The following is a 24,308-nucleotide window of genomic DNA, read 5'->3' on the forward strand; positions in this document are numbered from 1 at the left end:
AATAAACACCACTATTTTGTCCTCTTGATCAACACAGGAAACAACAGAGGTTCCTAATCTGCAAATTTAGATGCCTACATTAGAAAGTATTAATCTGTGTCAGATGCAGTATAAGCATTTAGAAAGGAATCACCTGGACATCACTTTCCCTTTGCAATTTCTACCTAGTTGTTTTTTTAAGAGCTTACAAGAGGCAGTTTGGTGCTCAATCAGATGAGGTCAGAAGAACTCTCGAGTGTTTCTTGTGAAATGTGCACAGACAACGAAAAGAGGAAATGAAGTCAAATTTCACTTTACCCGTGTGATAGGGATAAATACACTCTCAACATTATGCATTCTTTTTCAAGTTTATTTGAGCAATTTCTAAGTACAATAATGCAACTTCATACAACTCATAACTACTCTATTACCTACACAGCAAACACACAGAAGATATTCCATTACATGTATACATCTTTCTGCCCAAGCAAAAAATAAAAAAGTCAAAGAAGCACTGTATAAAATCGGAATATAAAATAAGGCAAGTGTGATAAAAGCATTAGGCTCAGTACTTCCACTAGAAAAATAGATTTCACTGTTAAGTTTCAGAGAAAACTCTTCAACATACTGCACAAGAGAAAGATTAACTTAACCATGCTTAAGACAAACTGCTTCCTTCAAGGCACTGTTACAGAGCTTTTAATGTCAACTTGAAAATAATTCAGCAAGTCAGATGATGTAAATACTGCTCTAATGATGAAAAATACAATCTTTGAAGGAAAGCATGAATGGATGAAAAAAATCACACAAAACATTTTGGCTAAGATGGGACAAACATTACAAGTTTGAAACCTTTTAACATTCAACAAGAGGCTCTATCAGTCATGAACATCTTTAAATTTAGGCAATTTAAAGATGTAATGTGAAGTTCTTCTAATTTTAACTGTTTATCAGTCAGTACTCTCATACTTGGGTTTGGGACTGCTTCGGCTCTTATTTGATGTCTTTGGCAGAGAAAGGAGGAACAGACCTATTTGCCAACTGAAACAGAAGTACCAATTCCCTTGAAGGCACAGCAATTAGAGCACACTGGAGGCAGGTCAAGATCAAACTAACGTATCAGCAGCCAATTTCACCAAAATTACTGCAGTCCTTATAGGAGGAACTCATAATACATCTAAAATACATGCTTATTTCAGGGTTCTCTGGTTCCTGCCTGCTTTTACTGCAGCCCTTTATGACTAACAACAGAAAAAATATTACCCTCCACACAACTCACATACAGGTGGCCAAGACCTCACACCACGGTTTTGAGATTGAGTAGGAATGCTCAAAAAAGGCAGAAGTTGCACGCAAAAAGCAACAGACTTGTGGTACTGTTTCAAAGGACCAATATAAAGTAGTATTAACCTGAAAAAATATACTTTTTATAGCAAAAATAAAAATAAAGCTGTAATAAGAAAGTTGTATAAAAAACCTACAAAAGTTATTTTTTTTCTTTTTAATAATGCATATGAACTCTAAGGCAAAATACAGTAAACACAGTACCTCTGCAGGGAAATCTTTATCAGTGTTTAGCCCTCACATTCTACTGTTTCATGGTTATATTCCTCCCACTGTTTTTATTTGGGCTGTAATTTAGAGATGTCAAACCTGCTAATTGTACACAATAAACAAAGAAGCCAAAAAAAAAAAAAAGCACAGATCAGACTGTATTTTGTCCACATAGCCTAGCATTGGCCGTTTTATTTTGTGATATCTTCACTTATAGGAACAGTGAAACGGTTTTAATTCCTTCCCTCTTATTTGTTTCCTTTTTATTTTTTCCAATTACTTTCTTCTGGTTTCAAAAAAAACCAACAACTTGAGGAAATGCAATTCGATTTTGTTTCATTTACTTTGTCTTTTCCTTACATTTTTTATAAGGAAGAAAACCTTCAAAATAATACCAAAGTTTCTAATCTGCACAGCATTCAGCTTGTTGTCTATTCAGAATGTTCAGCCTATTTGGAAATACAACATGGTATCACAGCCATATGGGAGGAAATGCCATGGAAATTAAGTATCCAGAACATACTTTATTTCCTTCTAACTACATGAAGCTAAGCAAAAAGTTAGAATTAAGATATTTTACTGTTCGTTATGAGTGCAAAACAACTGATCTTCTACTTAAATCATGATAAATATTTCCCTTTGAACATTTCTTTGGTTAAAAGTGTCTCTATATCACATTTTCTTTATTTGCCAGTAAAAGGCATTTTCTTTGGTGGAAGTACATTTTTTTAAACTCACAAGTCCGGTTTTATAAGTATTTAAAATTCCATTTTTGATAATGGTCCCTTTCTGTATTACCTACTCGTTCAGTAAATGCAAGATTAATTTTGTCTTAAGTTGGAACTAAATAGTCAATACAACAATATGAAATCTAACCAGCCTTTTAGCAGTAACATGACAAATACAAGTCTTACAGACAGCAAGAGTCAAAATACAGTATATCAGGATATATTATTTGTAAAGACTTTAAGACTTAAACTTTAAGAGCATTTTATTTCTTACAACTATAGAGGAGCTTATATAGGAGCATAGTTGATGTTCGAAAGGCAGAGCTGCACGCTTCTTAGTGATGATTTCCACTTCTGTAGCCTTGGCTTCCCTAATTAAAGAAGAAAACACATCTTTATTAAATCAATTCTATTATTTTTCTGTGTATTATTTTTCCACATTTGTCTGAAATTAAGCTTTGTTCCAACAGTTTATATTTTACAAAATATTTGAGCAGTCCCATTTGAGTAGCTTGAGTACATACTGAAACTCAGTTTGAGAACGTGAACCCTTACTGATTCAGCGAGAGCCATATGCCACAATGACTTCATGAAAATAGGTGCTTAGATCTAAAATAGGCTACAACAAGCATTAGAAACATGCAAGAAACAGAGGAGATGCCATGCTCTTGGAAAGTACTTGTTTTAGATTGTTTTCCAATTAATTCTTCTGTTCATACAAGTTTCACTGCACAGTGTTCTCGCCCTGGTCTTTAAAAGAAAGGGTACTGAGATGTTCTTCCTTCAGACAGATGGCATGAGAAAATAAAGAAACAACAGTACCAGTAGTGACAAACACAAAGAGATTCACACCTCTCATCTTAAAGATGGATCACAGTGACAGATGCAGAGGAATGTTGAGGGGAAGGAGCTACAGTGTGCAGGATTGGTCCTCACTAAAGACCAACCTCTGACAAGCATTTCCAGCTGGCCTAACTAAAGGCTTGTAATGAGACTGCAAAGAGGAGAGAATCCAAAGATCATCTGCAGAGCTTTCACAGGGATACGCAACATGTGCTTTTATCTGACACAAATTTCTTCAACCATCTATGAAACCCTATCTTTCCTAGACTCCTATAATTTACTGTTTCACATCTCTGGTACTTCCAGCGATCTCCATTTTGGATTCTATTCATGCTACCGCACTTGTAACCTTCCTCAATTAGCCTCACTCAGTATCTAATACTACAGCCTGAAAGAACAGGATTCAGATTCATTGAGCATCCTTCTACATCTCAGCACCTACCCTGATATCACAGCGATGCTTCATGATGAGGAACTGAAGAATTAAAGAGGTTAATCTAGTTTCTATTTTAAAGGTGAACAGAACCACAATGACAGCATTCAGTTAGACAGATTCAGACTCACTGTCTTGCTCCTATCAAGTCATTAATGATGATATATTAGCGTCATCAAAACATACAAACATGTTTTCACCAGATTAAAAACAACCAAAAAAAACCAGAATGGGATGTGGGATGACACTGGATATATATATATATATATATATATATATATATATGTTTTTACTTTTTTTTAAAATTTTTCTTGTTATGATAGTAGGCTACTCAAGGAAGAAGTAAGCTTTAGTATCTACATTTCATCCTTTACTTACCTTTTTAGGAACCAGACTAAACTCTTCTGTGCCTTGTATTACTGCTTTCCACACCATTGCTTTCATCAAATTTACTGCAAGAAAGAGAGGATAAATTCCCAAATTCAATTCTGAAATGCAGGATGAGCACTGTCATGCCTCCAGAATGCATCTATGATGTATTTGGGTTTCTCACTTTGGCATATAAGGTTGAATGAAAAAGTAATATTAAATATCAGTGTAGTAACCAAAGTGGAAGTAGGATCAACTCAATCGTTCTCAGAATGTACGAAGATCCGTGTATAAGTCATAACAGTGATAATATTCCCAGAACTGATTGCTATGCTATCATTTCATTTAGTTGTTATAATACGCACATAAAGTGAATGCCTGAATAAACAAGATATGAACAATATGCAGGTCAACATCCTCAAAACACGGACTAAAACACTCCTATCACTACTTCTTTTGGAGTACCTACAAATAACTGTTGTGTTCATCACAATCAAAATTTAGCCTAGAACTGAATATAAATAATGTAAAAAAATATTTTTTTAAGCAAAGGAATTATAACTTCATCAGCCAAACTCAGCTATATATTATATATCACTTGACACAACAGACTAGAAGCATTCCCTTAGAGTCATTGGCTCTGGTACACAAATTTATCTTCTGAACAGTTCAAACAGGCAGTGTTAGAATCATTTCTAACTAGTTTGGAAATGCATAGGCAAGAAACAGTTTAATATTCTCCTTACTTATGTTTATCTAACAACGTAGAGAATTGAAGACCACGCACTTAATCAAAATTATGACATCAGAAACATCCCCCATTTCATCAACCATGAACACTTATTACTATAGTACACTGTACTATGTTACAATCCTATTATAAAATATGCTGAAACTGTATTACAAGAATTACAGCTGTGCAAAGGCATTTATTCAATTTCAACCCAAGACATATCCCCAAACACTCAGCATTAAAACAGCATACTGTATTTCCAAGACAAATCCTCACTTCATGGTATAATTGAATTACAGCTTTAAAGCTGTTTTGAGAAGAGGAAAAGCACTAAGATGTATTTTCAGCTGGCAAGAATAACAAACAGGAGGGTGAACACAGCACACAGAAACAAAGAAGGTCACTGCAGCAAGAAACTCAAGAAAGTAAAGGCAGGAAGTACTCAGAAAGATAAGAAGGAAATCAAAATAGGAATATATATGTAAAGGGAAAAGAAACCACTAAGATGCATATTAAACAAAATGGGAAAATTAGAAGGCCAAGTAAATGGGCTTCAGGAGGTGGAGGCAAGGAGTGAGTTTATGTCAACAAGCCTTTAAAAGTGCATCTTTCGAAGGAAAGGTTAACCGGCATGGCTGCATCAACCCTTTGACAGTAGAATGGCAGTAGAATTGTCTGTAGCTGCTCTAACTAACATGGGGAAATGGTTTTAAGTTAAAAGAGGGAAGATTTAGGTTGGATGTTAGGGGAAAGTTCTTTACTAGGAGAGTGGTTAGGTCCTGGAACAGGCTGCCCAGGGAGGTTGTGGATGCCCCGTCCTTGGAGGTGTTCAAGATCAGGTTGGACAGGGCTCTGGGCAACCTGATCTAGTAAAGGCGTATGTTTGGTGGCCCTGCCAGGCAGGGGGGTTGGAACTACATGATCCTTGAGGTCCCTTCCAACCCGGGTCATTCTGTGTGTGATTCTGTGTGTGACTCCAGTGCCCAGGAAGCCCAAAGCCTTAGCACAGCAAGAGGCTGCTCCTGAAGTGAGAATTACCAGCACAGCTGACAGCAACAACTCCAAGCCTCCAGCCTTAAAGTGCATCTTGGACAATTAGGGTTTTGACCACACACAGATTAGAGATATTTATATTAATGTTGACAGAACAAAAATGTAAATGAAAAATTTCCAAAGCCTCTTCTGGAAAGTTTCCACCTGAGCGTTTCTTCTGACAGAATGAGGACAGATGTTATCTTAACAAAAGACAAGTTCCAAACACCAAAGTTAAGTGCCAGTCAGAAAACAGCATCCTGAACTCTAGGATTACAGAGTGTTGGAGAAAGGTAATAAACTATACTTTCGGATTAATTAACTCTGACCAATTATGATACAAAGACAGTATGTATGCGTAAGTAGCAGCATTTAAGTTGGGTATAAAAGTTCCTTACTTACAGTTGTTCACCTTGGTCAAATTCTCTTTCATCTTCTGCATAACAAAAAGAAAATTATGAAAGGTCTTAGCTAACTCTAAGCTTTAGAAAAGTTAGTCACACTTTTAATCGTATCATTAATTTTATGCATTAACAAAAACAAACACTATTAGCTTATTTTTCTTTAAGTCTGTAATTATTCACTTACTCTGCCCAATAGAATTATCTACAAATTTGTCAAGAAATGCACATTTATCAAATTCTATTAATGTGATTTGAATGCATATCATATTACATGCATACAACATTTGTACAGTATACAAATGCATGACCATATGTATAATACAGATATCTATACAAGATGAAACAAGATTTGATATCTAACTTAGCCCATCTATGTCGTGATTGGTGAACCAAATGCGCTAACAAATTGATTTAGTTTCCACATTTTTCCCCTTCTATTCTGTTTCTTGATGGAAGTTTCTCCCATCAGAATTACTACTATTTCCTTCCATTCCTAAGCATTCCTGAAACAGTTGCAGATTTACTGTCCTGAAACCCTCCAGATTTACTTGTGTTTTAATGGGAGGAAAAAGAAAAAATAGATGACTGTACCAAACCTTTTACAGGAAGTTATTTCATACAGAAAATACTTCAGAACTGTATTCAAGAATTGTGGACAAGATATTAAAGTCTGAAGTACTTTCCCCCCACCCCCACCCCCTAACACTGCATTCCTTACCAGAATGCTTAGATCTAAGAGTCACACAGATCTCACATATGAATTAGTACAGGTCATGTCAAACATTCAGCTATAATTTTTAAGTAAATCTAGAAAAGATGAAGAAGCTTACCTGCACGCTTCTCTTTCCGTTTCGAATAAATCTCAATAGTAAAGATAAGAATTATTAAAGTAGCAACTTCAGCCACTATTGCTAGAAATGGTTTAAGTGGCGCCAGGAGCGACAGAATCTTAAGCTTCAGTTTTCCTTTACTCTTTCCTAGTTCAAAAGTAGCTTCACACCAGTATACACCACCATCTTTTTTGGTAAGCTTCAGTATTTTCAGATGGGCTACATGGGCATCTTCACTATTTATTACATACTTATCCAGCCCCAGGGATTCATTAATGACAATCTGAAAATAGAAAATTCACTAGGTTTTATAACTGCAGTGTTTAGTCATATCATTTTCATTATCAACACCTATAAAATATCCCATGTAGAGATGTAAAATAATAAGAGGAGGCATTTAGTCTGCCTTTAAGTGAAGAATTTTCCTTCCCCAGCTACAAGCAGTTTCCTTTGCATTCAATGCATGAAAATACACACTATTAGGTCGCAAGTCACTCTACCTGCTTTAGCCAATTGAAAATGAAAGCTATTTTTGTCTCTACTGACACTCCATTAACAATCCCTTGGAGTCAGGACCCAATATCCATGTTCTGCCACAGCACAAGTATTAGCTTTCAAGCAGACTGAGCTGGGAATGCTGCTATGCTGTACAATAAGCTGAGACATCCTCCTGACCCAACGCTTCCCTCCAGTAACATGGAGGAAACTGATCTATTTGCTTTCTATTTGCTTACAGTGCTTTCACCAAAAAAAAGGGCTATAACAGAGTGCCTACACTCATACGGTTAATGAGGATCCAGAAAAACTGGTCTTACTGACCTTCCTTCAAGAGACCATGCTGGCTAGGAGACTCAGAAATATTCACAAAGAGGAGAAGCAGGAAAAACAGAAAAAAAGAGGGAAATGCTTTTGTTTTCCCCCAGGTCTCCAAAGCCTTACATACATAAAAATAAATTAAAAAATAAGTAAGCATTTTGCTATGATAAGATTCTTTGCTATCAGATAGTAAGATTTGAGAAATACCAACATAGATGGTTTATTTGCTGTGGGTTTTTTTTGTTTTGGTTTTTTTTTTTTGTTGCTTTGTTGTTTTTTTTTTTTAATGTACTTCAAGACTTAACAAATTTAACCGACTCTTATTTGGACTGCAGGAATAAAGCAGAGACTTTCTGAATAATGTTATTTTTCCATGCCAGCATAAACACTAAATCACTGTAATAACAAATATTTAGAAATATTGCGTAAGTGTTGTGTTGGGTTTTTTTGTTGTTTGTTTGGTTCTATTTGAATTCCCCTCTGTGGATGTTCTGCCCCTAGGGGTATTCCAGACCAGGTTGGATGGGGTCCTGGGAAACCAGGTCTAATACCAGATCTGGAGGTTGGTGGCCCTGTCTGTGGCAGGGGAGATAGGAACCTGATGATCCTTGAGGTCTCTTTCAACCCAAGGCATTCTGCAATTCTGTGATTAACTTTGATGCAAATGCAGTTTGTGGAGTCCAAAGCTACACATCATTATACTTTAGAGCATGTCCACACATTTTTGCCATACAGTTTTGCTTGGCCAGACTGGAACCTTACCTGTTCACTTCCATTGGTCATATACCAAGTCCAAGAAATGGGAGTATGACTATGACTTTTACAAACCAGTATAGCTGAGTCACCTTGATAACTGATGACAGGTTTTTCTTTTCTTTCAACTTGCGGTACTAAAGAACAAGCAGGTAGAAGTACATCAAATGAAAGCTACACATTTATACTCCAAAACAATAATATAAGTATTATATATACCTCTAGATAAATATTTCTTGTAGCCTATTCACATTCTTTTTCTTTGACTAACATACATAGTTACATAATTTATGAAATGTTCTAATGAAGAGTAATTTCAGGCTGACATACTCCATATACAATTTCTTGTAGAAAACTACAGGCATCTTGTTCTTAGTTGCTGTACAATCTTCAAAGCTGCCAACTGATACTGAAAACTTGAGTTATATTTGGTACTGATTTCTACCCTTGTTTATCTCCTCCTTCCCTCCTTGACAGCTGTGAGCTACATGCATCATTTGTAATACACCAGAAAATAAGTTTTTCCTGCAGTTTTATTCAATTTGTAAAAGCCCAGTCAGATTCTATCCCAGATGTAATGCTACCAAATAATGCTATCAAGCAAGTCCTGCATACAAATAGCTTTGTTTATTTATTTTGTAATCTGCACATACTACAAACATCGTAGTGTAAGTACGTTCTTAGCTGAAGAAATAGCTTTCGGATGTGTGCCAGCAAAGACTTCTGGTCCAAACGTGTTCAGAACAGGCCCACAAGAAACAAAACCAGAGATCACAACTCTGGGACTATTTGACCCAGCTATTACAGCTGTGTCAGAGTACTTCTACCTTTACCACTAAGAGGTAAAATTTCACTAATATGCGCTACCACTTCCTCTTTAATTTATACAAAAAGACTTCAGATGTGCTGTTCAGTGTCAAAACACAACTCTAAACATACTAGTAAAATGTGACCACCTCAGACATGATGATTAAGGACAAGAATATCCATAATGCATTCTGGCACTCAGCTCTGTAACTGTGGTTAATCCATGAAGATTAAGTTTGCAAGAGAGCAAACTTAGTACTCTGTTTGTTTGTTGTGTTTGGTTTTCTTTTCCTGTAGGCAAATCACCCAGAATCTGGAGACAAAATAAAGCTGCTACAAACAAAAAACTGCAAACTGTTGGAGATCAACAGATGAGTAACCCTGCTAGTATTCATACTGGATTCCCACAATAATTAAAGAACAAAGTTGTTTCACAGCACACACATCTGGACAGCTGTTTAAGAAAGCAAAAAACATGAACAAAGTGCAAGCATAAACTAACATATCCTTTGCTAATATAGCCATTATTTACATGTTAAAAATAGTCAAGTAGAATCATCATCATGTTTAATAACTTTGGTTTCCTATAAAGCTACTCAAAATGTTATGGTTTCCTTGCAGACTTACATGAAAGTTGAGACCTCAAGTCTATGGGGTTATGCCAAGCCAGGAGCACAGTGGCAAGCTACCAAAGTCAAAGCAACGATGGCTTTAGCCATTTCATCTAGATCAATGTGTTACTCATTTCATGCAGTATAAGAATCATTCCCTACTATATTACTGACTGAAAGATTCAAGCATTACTCTTTCCCATTTCCTTCACTCTTGCATTTATCTTAGTAAGTGCTGAGCCAGTAAGTTTTTATGATATCAGAAGTGGCAGCACTTTGAAGTAATTTTCCACATCTTCTTATAATAAATCAACCAATCCTGTGCACTGTGCTCTGGAAAAGTTACTTTTCTGTTGATTGATTCATTTGTTACCAAAAAAAGTTATTTCATACTTTCAAAACAGTAACACTTCCTCATCCTTTTTTAAAAATCTCAACAGACTTGGATAGCCATTCAACAAGAAAATGATACAAGCACTTCCAGAGATGAAAAACAACAAAAGAAAACTCATCCCCACCAAACTGGCCAGTCGGGAGAGGAAGGAAATGAAAGGAAAATTAAAAACCAAAAGATAGCAGTTTTGTCCTCCCACAGTACTGCAAGCTAAGTTCACCCTACCTGAAGGTTTGAAAGCAGATATCAACACAACCATTCATGAATTGCACTCGCAGAAATTCCCTGAAGTTGTATGACCAGATGCCCCTCTGAACAAAGCCAGTTTGAAAACTACAAAGTCATGCCGGCTAGTTCAGCTGAGGTTAGAAGAGAAGAGCTAGGGCTTTTACAACTCCATGTTCATACAGAATCCTTCCTAGTACATATCAGACTGGAGAGCTTTCACTAATCACACGGTTACCACTGAAGTCGAAAAAGCCAACAAGGTAACAGGACACACCAATGAGTCACATCCAGCAGGTATTCCTTTTACTGCACCACTGGGTGCCTGGAAGATCACTCCACCAAACGTGCACAGCAAGAGAAGCACTGAGTACATATTTAAAGGTATAGCATATACATATTCATTTCATTCCAAGGACATGGGAAGAAATCCCAAGAAATAATTAACCTGGCGGTCAATGGATGATGGCTAACAGTCATTCTTGCTGTAAATTTCCAACTTTATAAAGGGGGTAGCCCAAACCAGCTCCCACTGATGTTATGTTGAGCTGAGGCATCTGTTTTGCCATCTTAACTTCAACAACAGAACATCTGTTCTACTTTCTTATCTTCACTTGACAAATTTGGTGGACTCCATATTTCATTCTTGAGCTTACATTTGTGCAAATCTCCTGTCCTTCAGCTTCAGCAAACTTTGGAAAACGTGAAGACAGAAGTGGAGGAAGTCCCACTTTAGCACCTTATATTTGTTTCGTTTCAATGTTTTTCCAATCAACTAGATTCCACCTACTACTGCAAAGGGTGAAATCAGAGGAGAAAAAAAAACGTACAAGTGCTCAGCTCCTTATCCACAGTGCTAAATGAAGCAACAACTGTATACTTCAGGGCTGTTCTTTATAGTATATATAATAGGTAACACTGCAGCATTTATTTGCTGTTTCAGAGAAACAAATGAACTTATTTAAGAACATGCCTTCATTCTGCCAATCGCTGCTGCTCTTGTAACACAAAAGTGACAGGCCAAACTTTGAAGTCATTGGCTATGCTTTACAAAAAAAAAAAAATCTCAGACACCATCCAGAGTTTTTTCCACCCACCCACCCACTTTCCTTTAAGAATATGACGAACACTCACTTCTTCTGAACAGATAGCAAAGGAAGACACACACAAAAAAAAAAGTCAGGTACTCCTCCAGGAGGAGGAGCAGAAAAGCAAGCTTACAATTTCGGTTGTTGCAAGTTTTGTTATGGGGACTTTTATTTTTGCTTCTAAACTTTCTCCCTTCATGCTACAGCAATTGCCTGTGACAGAGATTCTCACTTAGCTTGACAGTATTAGCAGCCATTGATTAAAATAAGTTGCAATTTCCATTCTCTCACGGAGCTACTAACAAGGAATTTCATTGGTCAACTTGCCTTGTAGATGAAACACCGCACTGAATTGTTTTTCACCTTTCACAGTACAAGTGTAAGTTCCCAGATCTTTGTTTTCTGAGATGGTCAATCTTCAAAAGGGAAAAAAAAATTAAAAAAAAAAGTCACCATTTTGTTTGCATTTACTAGTGATTGCTAATTAACATTATAAAGAAGCCAGAGGAGAACATATATTGTTGAAACAGTTAGATTCAGTGCAATGCAGAACCATCACAACATTTTAAGAAAACAGAAAAGCACACCAATATCTAGGAAAGCAAACACCATTCTATCCATCTTGCTGCTCACAGCCAATTATACAAAACCAAGCATCTTTACACTTTATGATCCAAAAGTTACTGAATTAGACGGGGCTCCACCACATGAAATGTCCTATGTAGCATATGCTGTATGACATAACTTACATAGTTTGCTCTCGTAAAAGCCTTTCCATCAATGGGTTAGTAACAGCTCCAGCACAACACAGCTTAAGAATCTGACAGCAGAGAGGATGCTGAACTCCCAGTGTTTTACAAGGAATTCACATGGATTGCATTTGTGTATATGGAGTAGCAGAAAAGTGACAGAATCGTATTATTAAATCATAAACATCATTAGCCTGAGGCTGTGTATACGTATGTGACAGTACATTAAAATCTGCAAGCAAAACAGTACAGACAACTACTTACTGGATGGCCCAGCTCTTTTCAGTTTTATCGGTGTGTGTGATAGTTTCATCTCCCCTCTTCCAAGTCACCTCAAGAATTTTCATGGCAGAATAATCATCATCCAGTCTGCATATCAGCTCAATTGTAACTGCACTGCTCAAAGAGATGTTTTTTTCCACAGGAACAGATTCACCTAATAGAAGTTGAGAAATAGTACTTTAAGAAAAAGCACCTTATTTCTTCATTCTGTGAAAGTAAGAGATTAAGACATATACTGGATTGCACAAGGATGTAGTGTGTTTTTTGTTATACTTTCCAACAGAAACAAAAACTACAGTATCAGGTATTGAGCTTTTGACAAAATTTAATTATTACTTAGTTACTATATACAGAGATTACAAAAGTATCGTCACTCAATCGTACAGGTAGACTTCCTAAAGGGAACATAGAGAAACATTCATTTTACCAACATCGAGACACACCTATGCTTCAACACAGCTCAACCTAAAACAAAAACACACTGAATGCTTACTTCTCTCAGAAGGTGGGATGGCGAGTCTCTCAGTCTAAATTTCCCTTTCATATCCATAGCAGATAATTTAAAAATCAGAATTTAGTAACATCGGAATGAATAAATCTTTATTGGATTAAAATGCTTTTATAAGTACAAAGTTGTACTACTAATTTCAAAAAGAGGTAAACTTGTAAATACTTACAGATGTTTACAAATCAGCCAGTTACAAATTTTTATGATCCTGTGAAATCATGGGTAATGCTCTGCTAATAAAATCCACAACCTTATCACTGCTGGATCTGGCTTTTCATGCTTCAGCTACTTCACTTGAAACTGAATCATTTTCAAATCAATTTATGGTTACATCCTACAACTGCATGCTCCCCTCCTTGCCCCAGCTTCCTCCTTTGGGCTTGGTCATTACACAAGGCCTTGCTCAGGCATGTAATTAGTACAATAGTCATTACAGTCACGGTCTCACTAGGCAGCAAATAAGCACAGGACTGGTTATGTTCAAGGCCTCGGTAAGACAGGTAATCAACCACAAATCTGTCCCTTATTGAAGGCTGAAAGAACTGACAACATACATCTGGCTCAACAGATGAGGGCCACCTGAGCAAGTGACAAAAAAAAAAATAGTATGTCTAAGTCAATCACCTTGCTCCATGAATAGCAAGCAGACCAAGAAACCTCCGAGATCTCCTATACAACAGCTCTTCCCTGGAGCAGCAATGCTTCTCAAGGTTATGCCCACTGCGAAAACCCCTAATGTCTTTATGTCAAGGGATGCCTTGCCAATACAGATTCCCTGTAACTGACTAGCAGTTTGTTTAATCTTTGTTAACTTTGCCAAGATCATATCTTAGACAGACTGCACACATATGATCCCTTAGACATAAACTGTTGACCAAGTCTGGAACTAGAAGTAGATTTAGTCACACCCAGACTTCTCTGAGCATGAGTTTAGAAACCAAAGGGGTCCACTCTAAGCTTTCTGACTCAATGGGAAAGTCTTTTGGTCAAATGTGTTTAATCCTGCCCTATATGCTGTAAACAAAGGGCACCCTGCCATCCGTAATCTTGTTAAATTACTGTCTTCTTTGTCAAAACATCGTATGCCATCAATAATTATTACTCCCATGAATTTTCATTCAGAATCTCATCTCAATCCTAGGCTTACACTGTAGTAGCTGAAAGTCAAAAAACTGTGTGTGGTGAGTTTCACAGCTTTAACCTTTTCTGAGAGGAAACTCTAACTAACTTTCTGTGGTTACATACCTGAAAAGAAGCAAATCCCACTTGAAGCAATACTTGATACTCCCAGAGTACTTAAACTCCAGTGGGCATGGCAGGCGCATGTAAATGCCTGAAGGAAAACATAGTGCCCAGAACTCCAAGTCCTACAAGTACTACAGTTTTGTTAGCCTGGTGTTAGACTGAAAGGTGCAACACCTCCATCTTATACAGCAGAGCCATAGTGACCATAGCTCATTTATTAGAACCATACATTAAACTCAATAAGTGAATTAATCACAAAGTTTAGAGTCAGATTAATCACAGTGGTTAAAAACAGAATGCTATTTTGAGATTAACTGTCTAAAAAGACATCCACACTTACAATGAGTGGAACATTAAAACCTTACGTTGTTGAAGATTAGCCATTAGGAGGGCTGATACGTAGCAGATCTCTGCACTAAGAATACTTGTACCAAAACAAGAGACAGAGACCACCTCATTAAGTATCTCACTTTAAATCAGAAGAAAGCAACGCTAGAAGAACAGCAAAAGTGCTATGCAATTGTGTCCTTAACATATCATACTAGCATTTTGCAAAGGAGTTTTAATTGATCTCTTCAAATTCTAAATAAATTAAATTCCAACTAAAACATATTTGGTTGTTTTTTTTCCCCACCCTATTTGTACTAGAAATTGGGTTTAACTTCTTATTTGTCAATTGAGAAACTCACATCTACCTCAAGCTCTAAAAGCTGCAATGCTGAGATGTTGGCTAGCACCAAGAAGCACAGTACCTTACAACATCTATCCAAACTGATTCACCAAAGCAAAGAAACTGTTACTGGAATTGACTTGTGGGAGTAAGAGAGAGCTATTAATTGTTTTACTAGAGTTTTTATTGAAACACTAGAAGTTTTGTTCCCCACTGCAAAATAGTTAGTAGAAAACAACAGTAAATGCAACAAATTCATTCATCTTTTCTTTAACTGAAATCACCACTTACTCTGAACAACTTACTTTATTAATAAGTTGCCATCAGAAACGCTCATAGAAAATACATGGAATTTTTTGAAACTGCATGAAATTAAGGGATTTTCAAAGTAACAAAGCTGGAAGAGAAAATAACATACTCACCATGAAGGACCACCTCATACTCAAGTTTAGAGTTGTTCAAATTCATCTCCTCTGACCCAGTAAGATCTGGACCTAACAAGGTCATGAAAGTAGAAGCGTGTTATAATGCTATAAATGCAATCAAGACATAATACAGTACTGCGATTGTTTCTTACAGTAATCCTCTAAGGAAAAAATAAAACCAAAATGCAGTAAAACTAAACAAGAACCTTACCAAAGCTGAATCCTATAGAGACTACTTTTTTTGTTGTTGTTACCACAATCTTGAGGTAGCAGTATTATATGGCCATCATTAGAGCAATTACAGCAGTTTCAGAATATTGTTTCTAACTGTAATACAATGCTGTAACTTTAAATTTCAAAATACTCCAGAAAAGATATAACTGTCTACTTTCACAGCCTGCTTCAGTGTCTTTTATATACATACTTCTCCTAAAGCTTAGGAATGGGTCTTGAACCTGTATGGGAGTACAACAACATTAAACTGGGCTTGGAAAAGTAATAAGCTTCAGAAAAATAGAAAAAGATGATGACAGAAAAAACATGGTTATTTCTCAAACTGTTGCAATCTGACATTTTAATAGCAATAAAGCTAGACACAGACCATCTACTTCAAATGCTACTCTGCTAGAATCCAAAGACATGACTGCCCTGGGCTCCAGGGATAAGATGGCCAAAAAACCCTCTATTTAGTAGTTCCATGGACAGAATACTGTTAAGAGAACCTTCTTAAATTTCTTCATAGTTTGACACAAGTATCAGGTAGGAAGTTGTGGAAAGAGCCTCTGCTTATGCTTACCATTCTACACTTCAAGAAAAGAGCAATTAAGAAAATTAATAAAGCTGTAGCTTTAACAACAGATGCAGACGAGATAAGGAGACATCACCCTTCTACATCCACACAGATATATTTTGTTGTTATCTGCATACAATTTCCTAGCGAACATGCAGAGTGAAAAGGTACAAGATAACGTACTTGGAAATAAAAGGCCAATTCAATATATTTACAGCAATTTTAATTTTTTTCTAGTTTCCCGTTCCTTTGTATACAGCTTTAAACAGAACATAAACGCTGTCCATTTCAAACAGTTTGTCTTGGGAACTGCCACTAATATAAACTTTCCATAACTACTTGTTAAGTTAAAACAAAATCAATGACCAAGAGCAAACACACAGCAGAACTTGAGACTTTATGTATAAGAAGATATCCAATTGCGTTTACCAGGTGTAGATGCATCACGTCCAAGTGTCAAGTGATCTGAAATGCTGCCCCAGGTTGTTGGGCTGATAGTCTGTGGGGTTATGGGCTCTAAAAGGTTTAAAAACAAAGCAGTTACAAACAAAATTATTTTTTTCCCCAATAATTTGAAACTGAAAACAATAGATTTCTTTCCTCCACTGCAAACAAGTTTTAACTCATGTGTTTTAAATACTTGCAAAGCAGTTCTATAATCAGTTATTTTATAATTCATCTTAAGTTACAGGACCAATCACTACGGACTTAATCTGCCTGATCATATAAAACTGTAGGAGAAAATAATCCCAGTTTCTGAAGAAAAGAGACTGCGTTATTTATCCTATGGGTGGGTCTCCTGCAGATGGAAAAAGTCCCAGTGTGTTCCTGTTTAGAGCCAAGAAGAGAAAACTGCTTCAGCTTCAGCCTTCTCTAAGCACTGGGTGGCAGAGTTGACTACTATGCAGTAGAAATCTCATCTCTGAAAGCCTAAACATTCTCAAATTATTTCTCCTCCTCTTTTACTGCGTTGGGGGGGGGGGGGGGGGGGGGGGGGGGAAAGTCCTTTTTCTTAAATAAATATATTTGAAAAGAACACCACTCAGCTACACTAACTGCCAGAATCTGGTTCAGATGAAAGAAGTCCCTGCTTCTGGTTTGCATCTCATGGTACCTCAGAGCAAATTAGTAGAGGTACTACATGCCTTCACACTGCTTGCCCATTCTGCAAAGCAAGTTTCTGTTTTGTCGTTTTTTTGGTCAACATATCAGCTCACAACATGAGGAATGCCGTGCCACAGGAAATCAGCCTTATGCTTGGCTTGTGCCATCTGCTCTTTTATACCTTCCCTCAAGCTTCAACCAGTTTAGTGGAAAAAATAGACTGATATATTGAGGTGGATGAGGTAGAAGAACTTCAAGACAGTTCATTTAGAAGCTGTTGATACTAGAGTGTGATTGCCAGTCCTGACTATTAAAGCAACAAAACTATGAAACTGTCCACTAGCACTAGAGAGTGTCCTGTTTCCCTACTTAAGTGTGCAAGCAAGCCTCAGTCTCTGCCTCATTTGCAAACAAACAAGTACAAATGCTTATGCCTGACATATGAGACAAAACTAAAAGTCCGGGGAATATTCTTCTGTTTGTGCATGCAAACACTTTGACAGCATGCCACGGTTATTGTGGATCACTTGGGTTTTTGTCAGCACACTACATACACCACCTGATCATCAAAATCCTTCAAGGTGACAGATTCAGAAGGCATCAGTTTGTATGATGGTTGCCAAAACAAACAAATCAAAACCACTAAACAACCTACATATGGAAAATTACTGAATCCAGAAGCTACTGCACTTAGTGTAGATCTCTTGCCTTTTGCTTAAAAGCTCTAGAGTTGAACATCAGATACTAGCATTATCATTTTCAAAGACAGAACATTGATTAGAATAACCTGCCCTAACTTGTCACAAGTTCACATATAAACACAACCTTGGTCAAATTTGATTTGTGTTAATCAGCCTCAGCTTTGCTCACTGCTAAGCCCCTGCTGCTCTGATCTACAAAGAAAGGAGAGATGGGAAGCAGCAAATTATCCATTTCTTCTCCAGTCTGCAACATACTCTCCACTTCCCATCACAATTAGGGACCTAAATACAGCAGATGAAGAGTGGGGAAAACAGAACATTGGTAAACATAACTTTAAAAAGAAAAAAAAAAAAAAAGAAAGAAAGAAAAACAGATGAAGATAAAACGATGCAGGGACAGGATTACAAACCTCACTAACACAAGAACAAAAACCAGAGTATTCACATGAAAATGATCAGCTATCTGCTAGGACAGAACCTTCTATGATGCTTCTAGTTTGGGAACTGCTTGTTCTCTAGGGAGAGTGCCTGATTTGATTTCACACAACTTGTCATTGGATAGCTTTATCCACCATCCTTGAGATGCTTAGGATACAAACTTTTTGCACTGACTTAAAAATACCTATATTATACACTTGCTGCTTCCTCCTCTGAAGAAAGCTCACCAACTTATTACAGAAATGTAAATACTACATGGTAACTTAAGATCACTAGGGAAAGAGTATTACAGTTTTAAGTGTACTGAAATAAAAGTTACCAGCAGATGACTTCAGTCCAGTGTGCACCTGATTCGAAGCATTCTCTTGAGTATGATTGGCATCCCACGTCGTCACCGGCAGACCTAAAAAGGGTTTAAAGAACACTTATTCCCTCATATCTATCAAGTTAATGAAAAGAAAACAAACAGAGCCACCTTCCCTCAGCCTACCAATTTTTTTTTTCTTGACTTTTGAGAAAAACTAGCCTACAAAGTGAAAACTTATTTTTCACTAGTTGTATTTAGCTTATTTTAGGCAAGCGAATTAAAAGAAAGGCAGTATCTTTTACCTGGCTTCTCTAAAAACCCAAATGAGAATTCTGTTCGTTTCTTTTCCTGAAGATAGTCAGCCTACGCTTTGGAATATTTCAGCAGAATACTTAGTTTTAAACCCTGTAATCAAACCCCATCTTATCTGTGAGTTCGGACCATTCCACCTGGTAATACTGATTCTAGCTGATTATTTTAAAACAGACTGGCAGGTTCAGTAACACCATTAACAAAACCATGAGAACCTTCTGTATGTCCACTCTGTTTTGTGACAGATTTCTGTCTACTATAGCCTTCACGAGCAAAACAAAAGCCATCTGTATCACCCAACACAGCCTTCACCAGGTGCTGTTAACCAGTATTTCTTGTTTCCTTACAAGCCTGATTTGATAAGAAACACACTTATTTATGTTTTAATGAGACAGCCAAAACATCGGGATTTTGCTTTGGCTCCTTGGCTGCGGAGAAGGAACAGCAAGGGCAGAAAGGAGATAAACTGTTCAGTTGAAGCATTCTTCTGTATCACTTCTGATGAGAACTCAAGGTCCACAGATGATTTACTAAAACAGATGCTTGCTGTTTCCTTTGTGTTCCCACATTTGGGTGGCACAGCTTAAAATAAATGCTATCTTAACACGTTTTGGTATTCCAGGACATGGTGTACAGCAGCAGGATGTGCTCCTCTTTGTACTCTGAGCAGCAATACCTCAGTGCCTTTTAACTGATTTGGCCAGTAGTCACAAAGCTGTGTTTGTAGCCAGAAAGGCACATGCTGTGTTTTGCAGCTGTAAGCAAAGAAATGACAGTGTAATAAGCACAGCAAGACCTTCAAAACAGAAGCAGACACAGAGTTAAAAGTGGAAATGTAAATCAGTTTGAGTGTGTTCAAATCTGCTGAGAACCATGCACCTTAAGCATACTGCTAACTCCTACCACTGAACACCACCACTGACACTCCTGTGCAGTTTCACTACTGGTAGTCTGTGCTTCCTGCAGACAGACTCTCTTGTGGGCACTTCAGTACACAGCTACTGCAGACTGCATCAGAAACATGCCTGGCCTGGACCTGCTCTCAATCTGTCCACCATCCTTCAAACAGTATAGTGAGCTAGTTAAAGAGTATAAATACATACCAGAGCATCAGTGGTTCCTCATAACTGGCATTCTCGTTTCTCACAGTTAATTAGTGCACCAGCCCCACTGCTCTTCACCTAACACAAGGAACTTAAGAAATAGAGGTATCTGCTCAATCTGAGTACATGCTGGCTTATGACCCAGCTGGTAAGAAGACCAAATCTTATCCCCTTCTTAACTCAGGTAGTGAGCACAGGGAAGGCTATTTTGCTCCTGATATCAAGGCTAAAGTTGAAGAAAAGTCCACAAAATTTATATCTGTGCATCATCTTGAGGCATTCTGAAGGTGACATGGATCATCCTAACCTGTGTCAGCTTAGTAGATGTGTTACCTGCACAGTATTTAAAAAGATGATAAATTTAGAAGGCACCAGGCTGTACAGCAGTTCTTATCTCACTGCAAGGAAGCCAAATAGCATGCAACATGTTTCACCTACTAATAGGCTTCTCATCACGGCTTTCCTCTTTGATTCACAAACCAAACAAGAACAGGTAACTATCACTGTTTCTCATCAACACTGCTTCTACCTTTTGGCTAAAAGACAGAAAGAACAGAGTGGTTAAGAACTCATGTTACTTAACCCAAAGTAACTTACTGGAGGCCTGTTGGCACTGGCCTGACCAGCAGCAGAGGGATACCTAATTTGACTTTCTTCAGCTCAGCCCTGTGCACACAGCACTCCCTGCAGCTGCTTCCACTGCAGGCTTCTGTTTAGAAAGAAGCTTACTGAACATCTCCAAAGCATACTGTCTCTGAGCTTCACCAAATGGCAGTGCCACTGCACCTGCCTTCAAGGTTGCAAGAACTTCCCTTGGGAGCACTTGCATGCCTTTGCAAAGTACTCATCAATAAAAGAGTAGTAGCACACTATCTCCCTGGATTTAAGGCACCGTGAGAATCGCAGTCTCTCTTTGTACTGAACATTTTTTGTACCAAAATGAAAGCATTTAGTACAAGTCTGAAAAGCAATTGCCTTGTTTCATACACAGAGATGGTACTAAAGCTGCTTATTCATTTCTGACTATCTTCCCAAGAAAAAGGTATCACACCCACCATTTTATAAAGACAGCAGATTTAAAGAAACTGCTTCCCAGACAGGGATTTATTATTACTTCTTTATTTTTGGAAGCACGGGATCTCATTTCATTAATTATGTCACATGAGTTCAGAATTGCTTCAGTCACCATTAGGTAAAAGCTACGACAAATAAGCATCACCTGCCCCTGATACAGCTCACAGCCATCAGAGCACTCACAGCCATAAAACTTTTTCCAACACGGAGATACTGTCAAAAAGGTTCTCTGATGTACACACGTGTCTTTAAATACACACCCTGCACAAGCTTTAAGAACTACAAGCTACTTTTTCTGCCCTTTCACATCTTCCTATGGAAATGCCACAAAACGTGCCTGTCACCACAGGGCCGAGCTGCCCACCATGTGCTGCCACAGCGACGCCCTGCTAGCAAACACCAGCACTTCGGCTCTAACATCCCACCGCGCTGCACCGCCCTGCCATGATTTGCAACAACGGCGACCAGTAACAAAACCACAAACAGAAGTGTATTTCTTCAGACGCGACCCGCAACTGAGCTACCAAAAAAGCATCCCAGAACGGCTTTTTTTTTTTTTTTTTTTAAAGTAATTTTAGACGTGACGTTTAAAAACACGGTAGTAAAATCCTCCTGGAAACAGCTTTCCAACCCTCCTGGTTATATTTTAACACATTAGATGTAACTAAAACCCACGGGGACTTGCTTTTCAGTAGCCCCTCGTTGTCACGCTATCGGGTACAAACACGGCAGCAGCGCAGCTCCCGGCCCCACACTCACGCGCTGACACAAAGTGGGACACGCAGCGGGCAACAGCCACTGCCCGGGGATGTGGAGCCACAGCCAGGGGCCGACACCACAGCACAGCGCATCCAGGCTGTGATACCAGCGATGCCGAGGGCGCGGCGGCCAGCCCCGATGCCCGCAGGGGATGAGACAGAGCGCAACCCCGCCGCCAAGCCGGCGCCTCTCCCCGGCCGTAGGAGAGCTCCACAGCAGCGCCTGTGGGACGGGCGCTTTGGGGTCCCCGAGCCCGCGCTCCAACCCCATAGAGAGCACTCACCTGTGAGGCTGCAGCCCGGGAGACACAGGCAGAACAGCAGCAGCCTTAACAGCCGCCCCGAATGCCCGCGGCAGAACCCGGCCAGCATAACGCCGCGCTGCCGGACTCTCGCCGCCGAACTCGCTCTGCGCCGCGCCCGGCGGGTTGCGGACAGCCAGGAGGCGGCCGGCCCGGGCCCCACAGAGGGCCGAGGCGGCTGTGAAGGGAGAGCAGCTGCCGTGGTTGCGAGAGGGGACGGCGAACGAAAAGAAAGAAAAAATACCGGCGAGCCGGACAAATGTCAGGCGGCTGCGAGCCACGCCAAGAGGGGAAGGCGAACAAGCAGCGCGTCCCCACGCCGGCTTTATGGGCGGGAGGGTGTAGGTGGGAGCGGTAGGCAGAGGGGGGCTCCTCCCGCCTCGGCCGGTTATCTTCGCGGCCTCAAGGTGCCGCTGCTTCGGGGCCGCCGCCGCCGAAGGGACATCGGCGGTTCCACAGCAACGGCTCCGCTGGAACAAACGGCTCCGTTCAAACGGCTCCGCTGGGAAGGAGCGCGGCCTCCGCTGCCCTTTGCCTGCTGACCTCCTGCACGGCCCTGCTTTGAGGATCAGTGGCTTGCAGGCAGCTGGGTTATTCTGTATGAGAGGCAGGGCTCCCTGTTGAACGTCCGAGCCGGGCTGCAGTGCTGGAGGAGCGTTGTGTCTTACAAGTATTTACAGGGCTTGGATGCCACAATCGGGAGTCTTTAATTGTTTAGGTACTTCGATACCTGTACAGTACTACATGCACGTAAATAAAGGCGCTTATGCATTTATATGTGGTTGTTTATATGTGGTTGTTACTTCCCCCTCCCCTTCCCCCCCCCCCCCCCCCGAAAAAAAAAAGAAAAAAAAAAAGTAAAGAAGCGAAATCAGTGTGAATTCTGCACGCGTAGAACCTGACCAGGTGGCATTCTTTGAAAGAAAATCTTCAAGGTGGGGGTTGTGCTGTGTCCTCACTACCAAGACAGTGCAGCTGATGGAGAGCTTGAGGTCACTGTAGTGAAGCTGGTACATCAGCACAGCTCTCCCATGCTGGTGGAGCTATACGAGTTTATGCAGAGCATGTGCAATTCAGATGTACTGTGTGCTGATTTTCCAGCATTACACATCTGAATTTGTACGTATCTGCTGCCATCCATGTCCCCTAACACCGTTTCAGTCCTTCATATTAAAACTGCATGGTAAAACCTCTTAAGAAATAGATCCAATGTCAACAGATTTTTTTTCCTTAAACCCATTTTATGTCGGGGAGGGCTTGGGATTCCTGCTGACTGTACAGGGCCACATGCAGGTAGGAGCCACTTGGGGTGTTGGGATGGAATCTTCAGTGTTCTGTCTCTGATGTAGCTTTGCTCATGTGCAAAGATTAGGGAGTTGTGTGTATGTATATATGTATGTATATATATATATATATATATCACAGTTATACCTGTACAGTTAAGCCACTGTTTTTGAAACATAGAAGTTCTCTTGAGCCATTTGACAGACAATAACACCAGGATGCTCTGAGGATGAACCCTCAGATTTGTAAGTCTGATACAACAGAATGGAATGATGGGATGCAGAGAGAATACAGCTCAGACAAGGCTGGTCAGGAATAACAAAGTAATTCTGCTTTAAATGGAAAAACAAACAAACAAACATGTCTGGACCTTGAAATCTCTTTAATTTGGACCACTTAGGCCTAAAGAAAGTTGCTTCTTTCACAAAAAAAAAAAAAAAAAAAGAAAGAAAAAAAAAGAAGAGGAAAAAAAGAAAGAAAAAAAGGAAGAAAGAAAAGTCTATGCCTACTATCTTAAGATTTGAAGGAGTTCCAAATGGCTCTTCTTGAAATGACTGGTAATACAGGCAAGTGTGCAGCATCCTTGCTATAGGAGAGAGGAAAAAAAAAAAAGATGTTTTAGCTGATTCAGCCATTAGGTGTGCAGCACCTTTTGAT

General features: G+C 39.0%; 1 protein-coding gene across 1 annotated transcript; it reads right to left on the reverse strand.

Annotated features, from left to right (window-relative positions):
- Positions 1 to 328: 328 nt before the first annotated feature.
- On the reverse strand, positions 329 to 22,668 carry EMB (embigin). The gene is made up of 11 exons (XM_015848686.3): positions 22,350 to 22,668; positions 18,831 to 18,914; positions 16,698 to 16,784; positions 15,476 to 15,547; positions 12,613 to 12,784; positions 11,927 to 12,015; positions 8,484 to 8,611; positions 6,906 to 7,188; positions 6,074 to 6,107; positions 3,916 to 3,989; positions 329 to 2,632 (listed from the first exon to the last, which is right to left on the reverse strand). The coding sequence occupies exons 1-10, from the start codon at positions 22,435 to 22,437 to the stop codon at positions 3,932 to 3,934; spliced, it is 1,095 nt and encodes a 364-aa protein (XP_015704172.2). The 5' UTR covers positions 22,438 to 22,668; the 3' UTR covers positions 329 to 2,632; positions 3,916 to 3,931.
- Positions 22,669 to 24,308: the final 1,640 nt, after the last annotated feature.

This window comes from Coturnix japonica, chromosome Z, assembly GCF_054131305.1.
Source record: "Coturnix japonica strain WE chromosome Z, WE-NBRP24, whole genome shotgun sequence".
Taxonomy (NCBI): domain Eukaryota; kingdom Metazoa; phylum Chordata; class Aves; order Galliformes; family Phasianidae; genus Coturnix; species Coturnix japonica.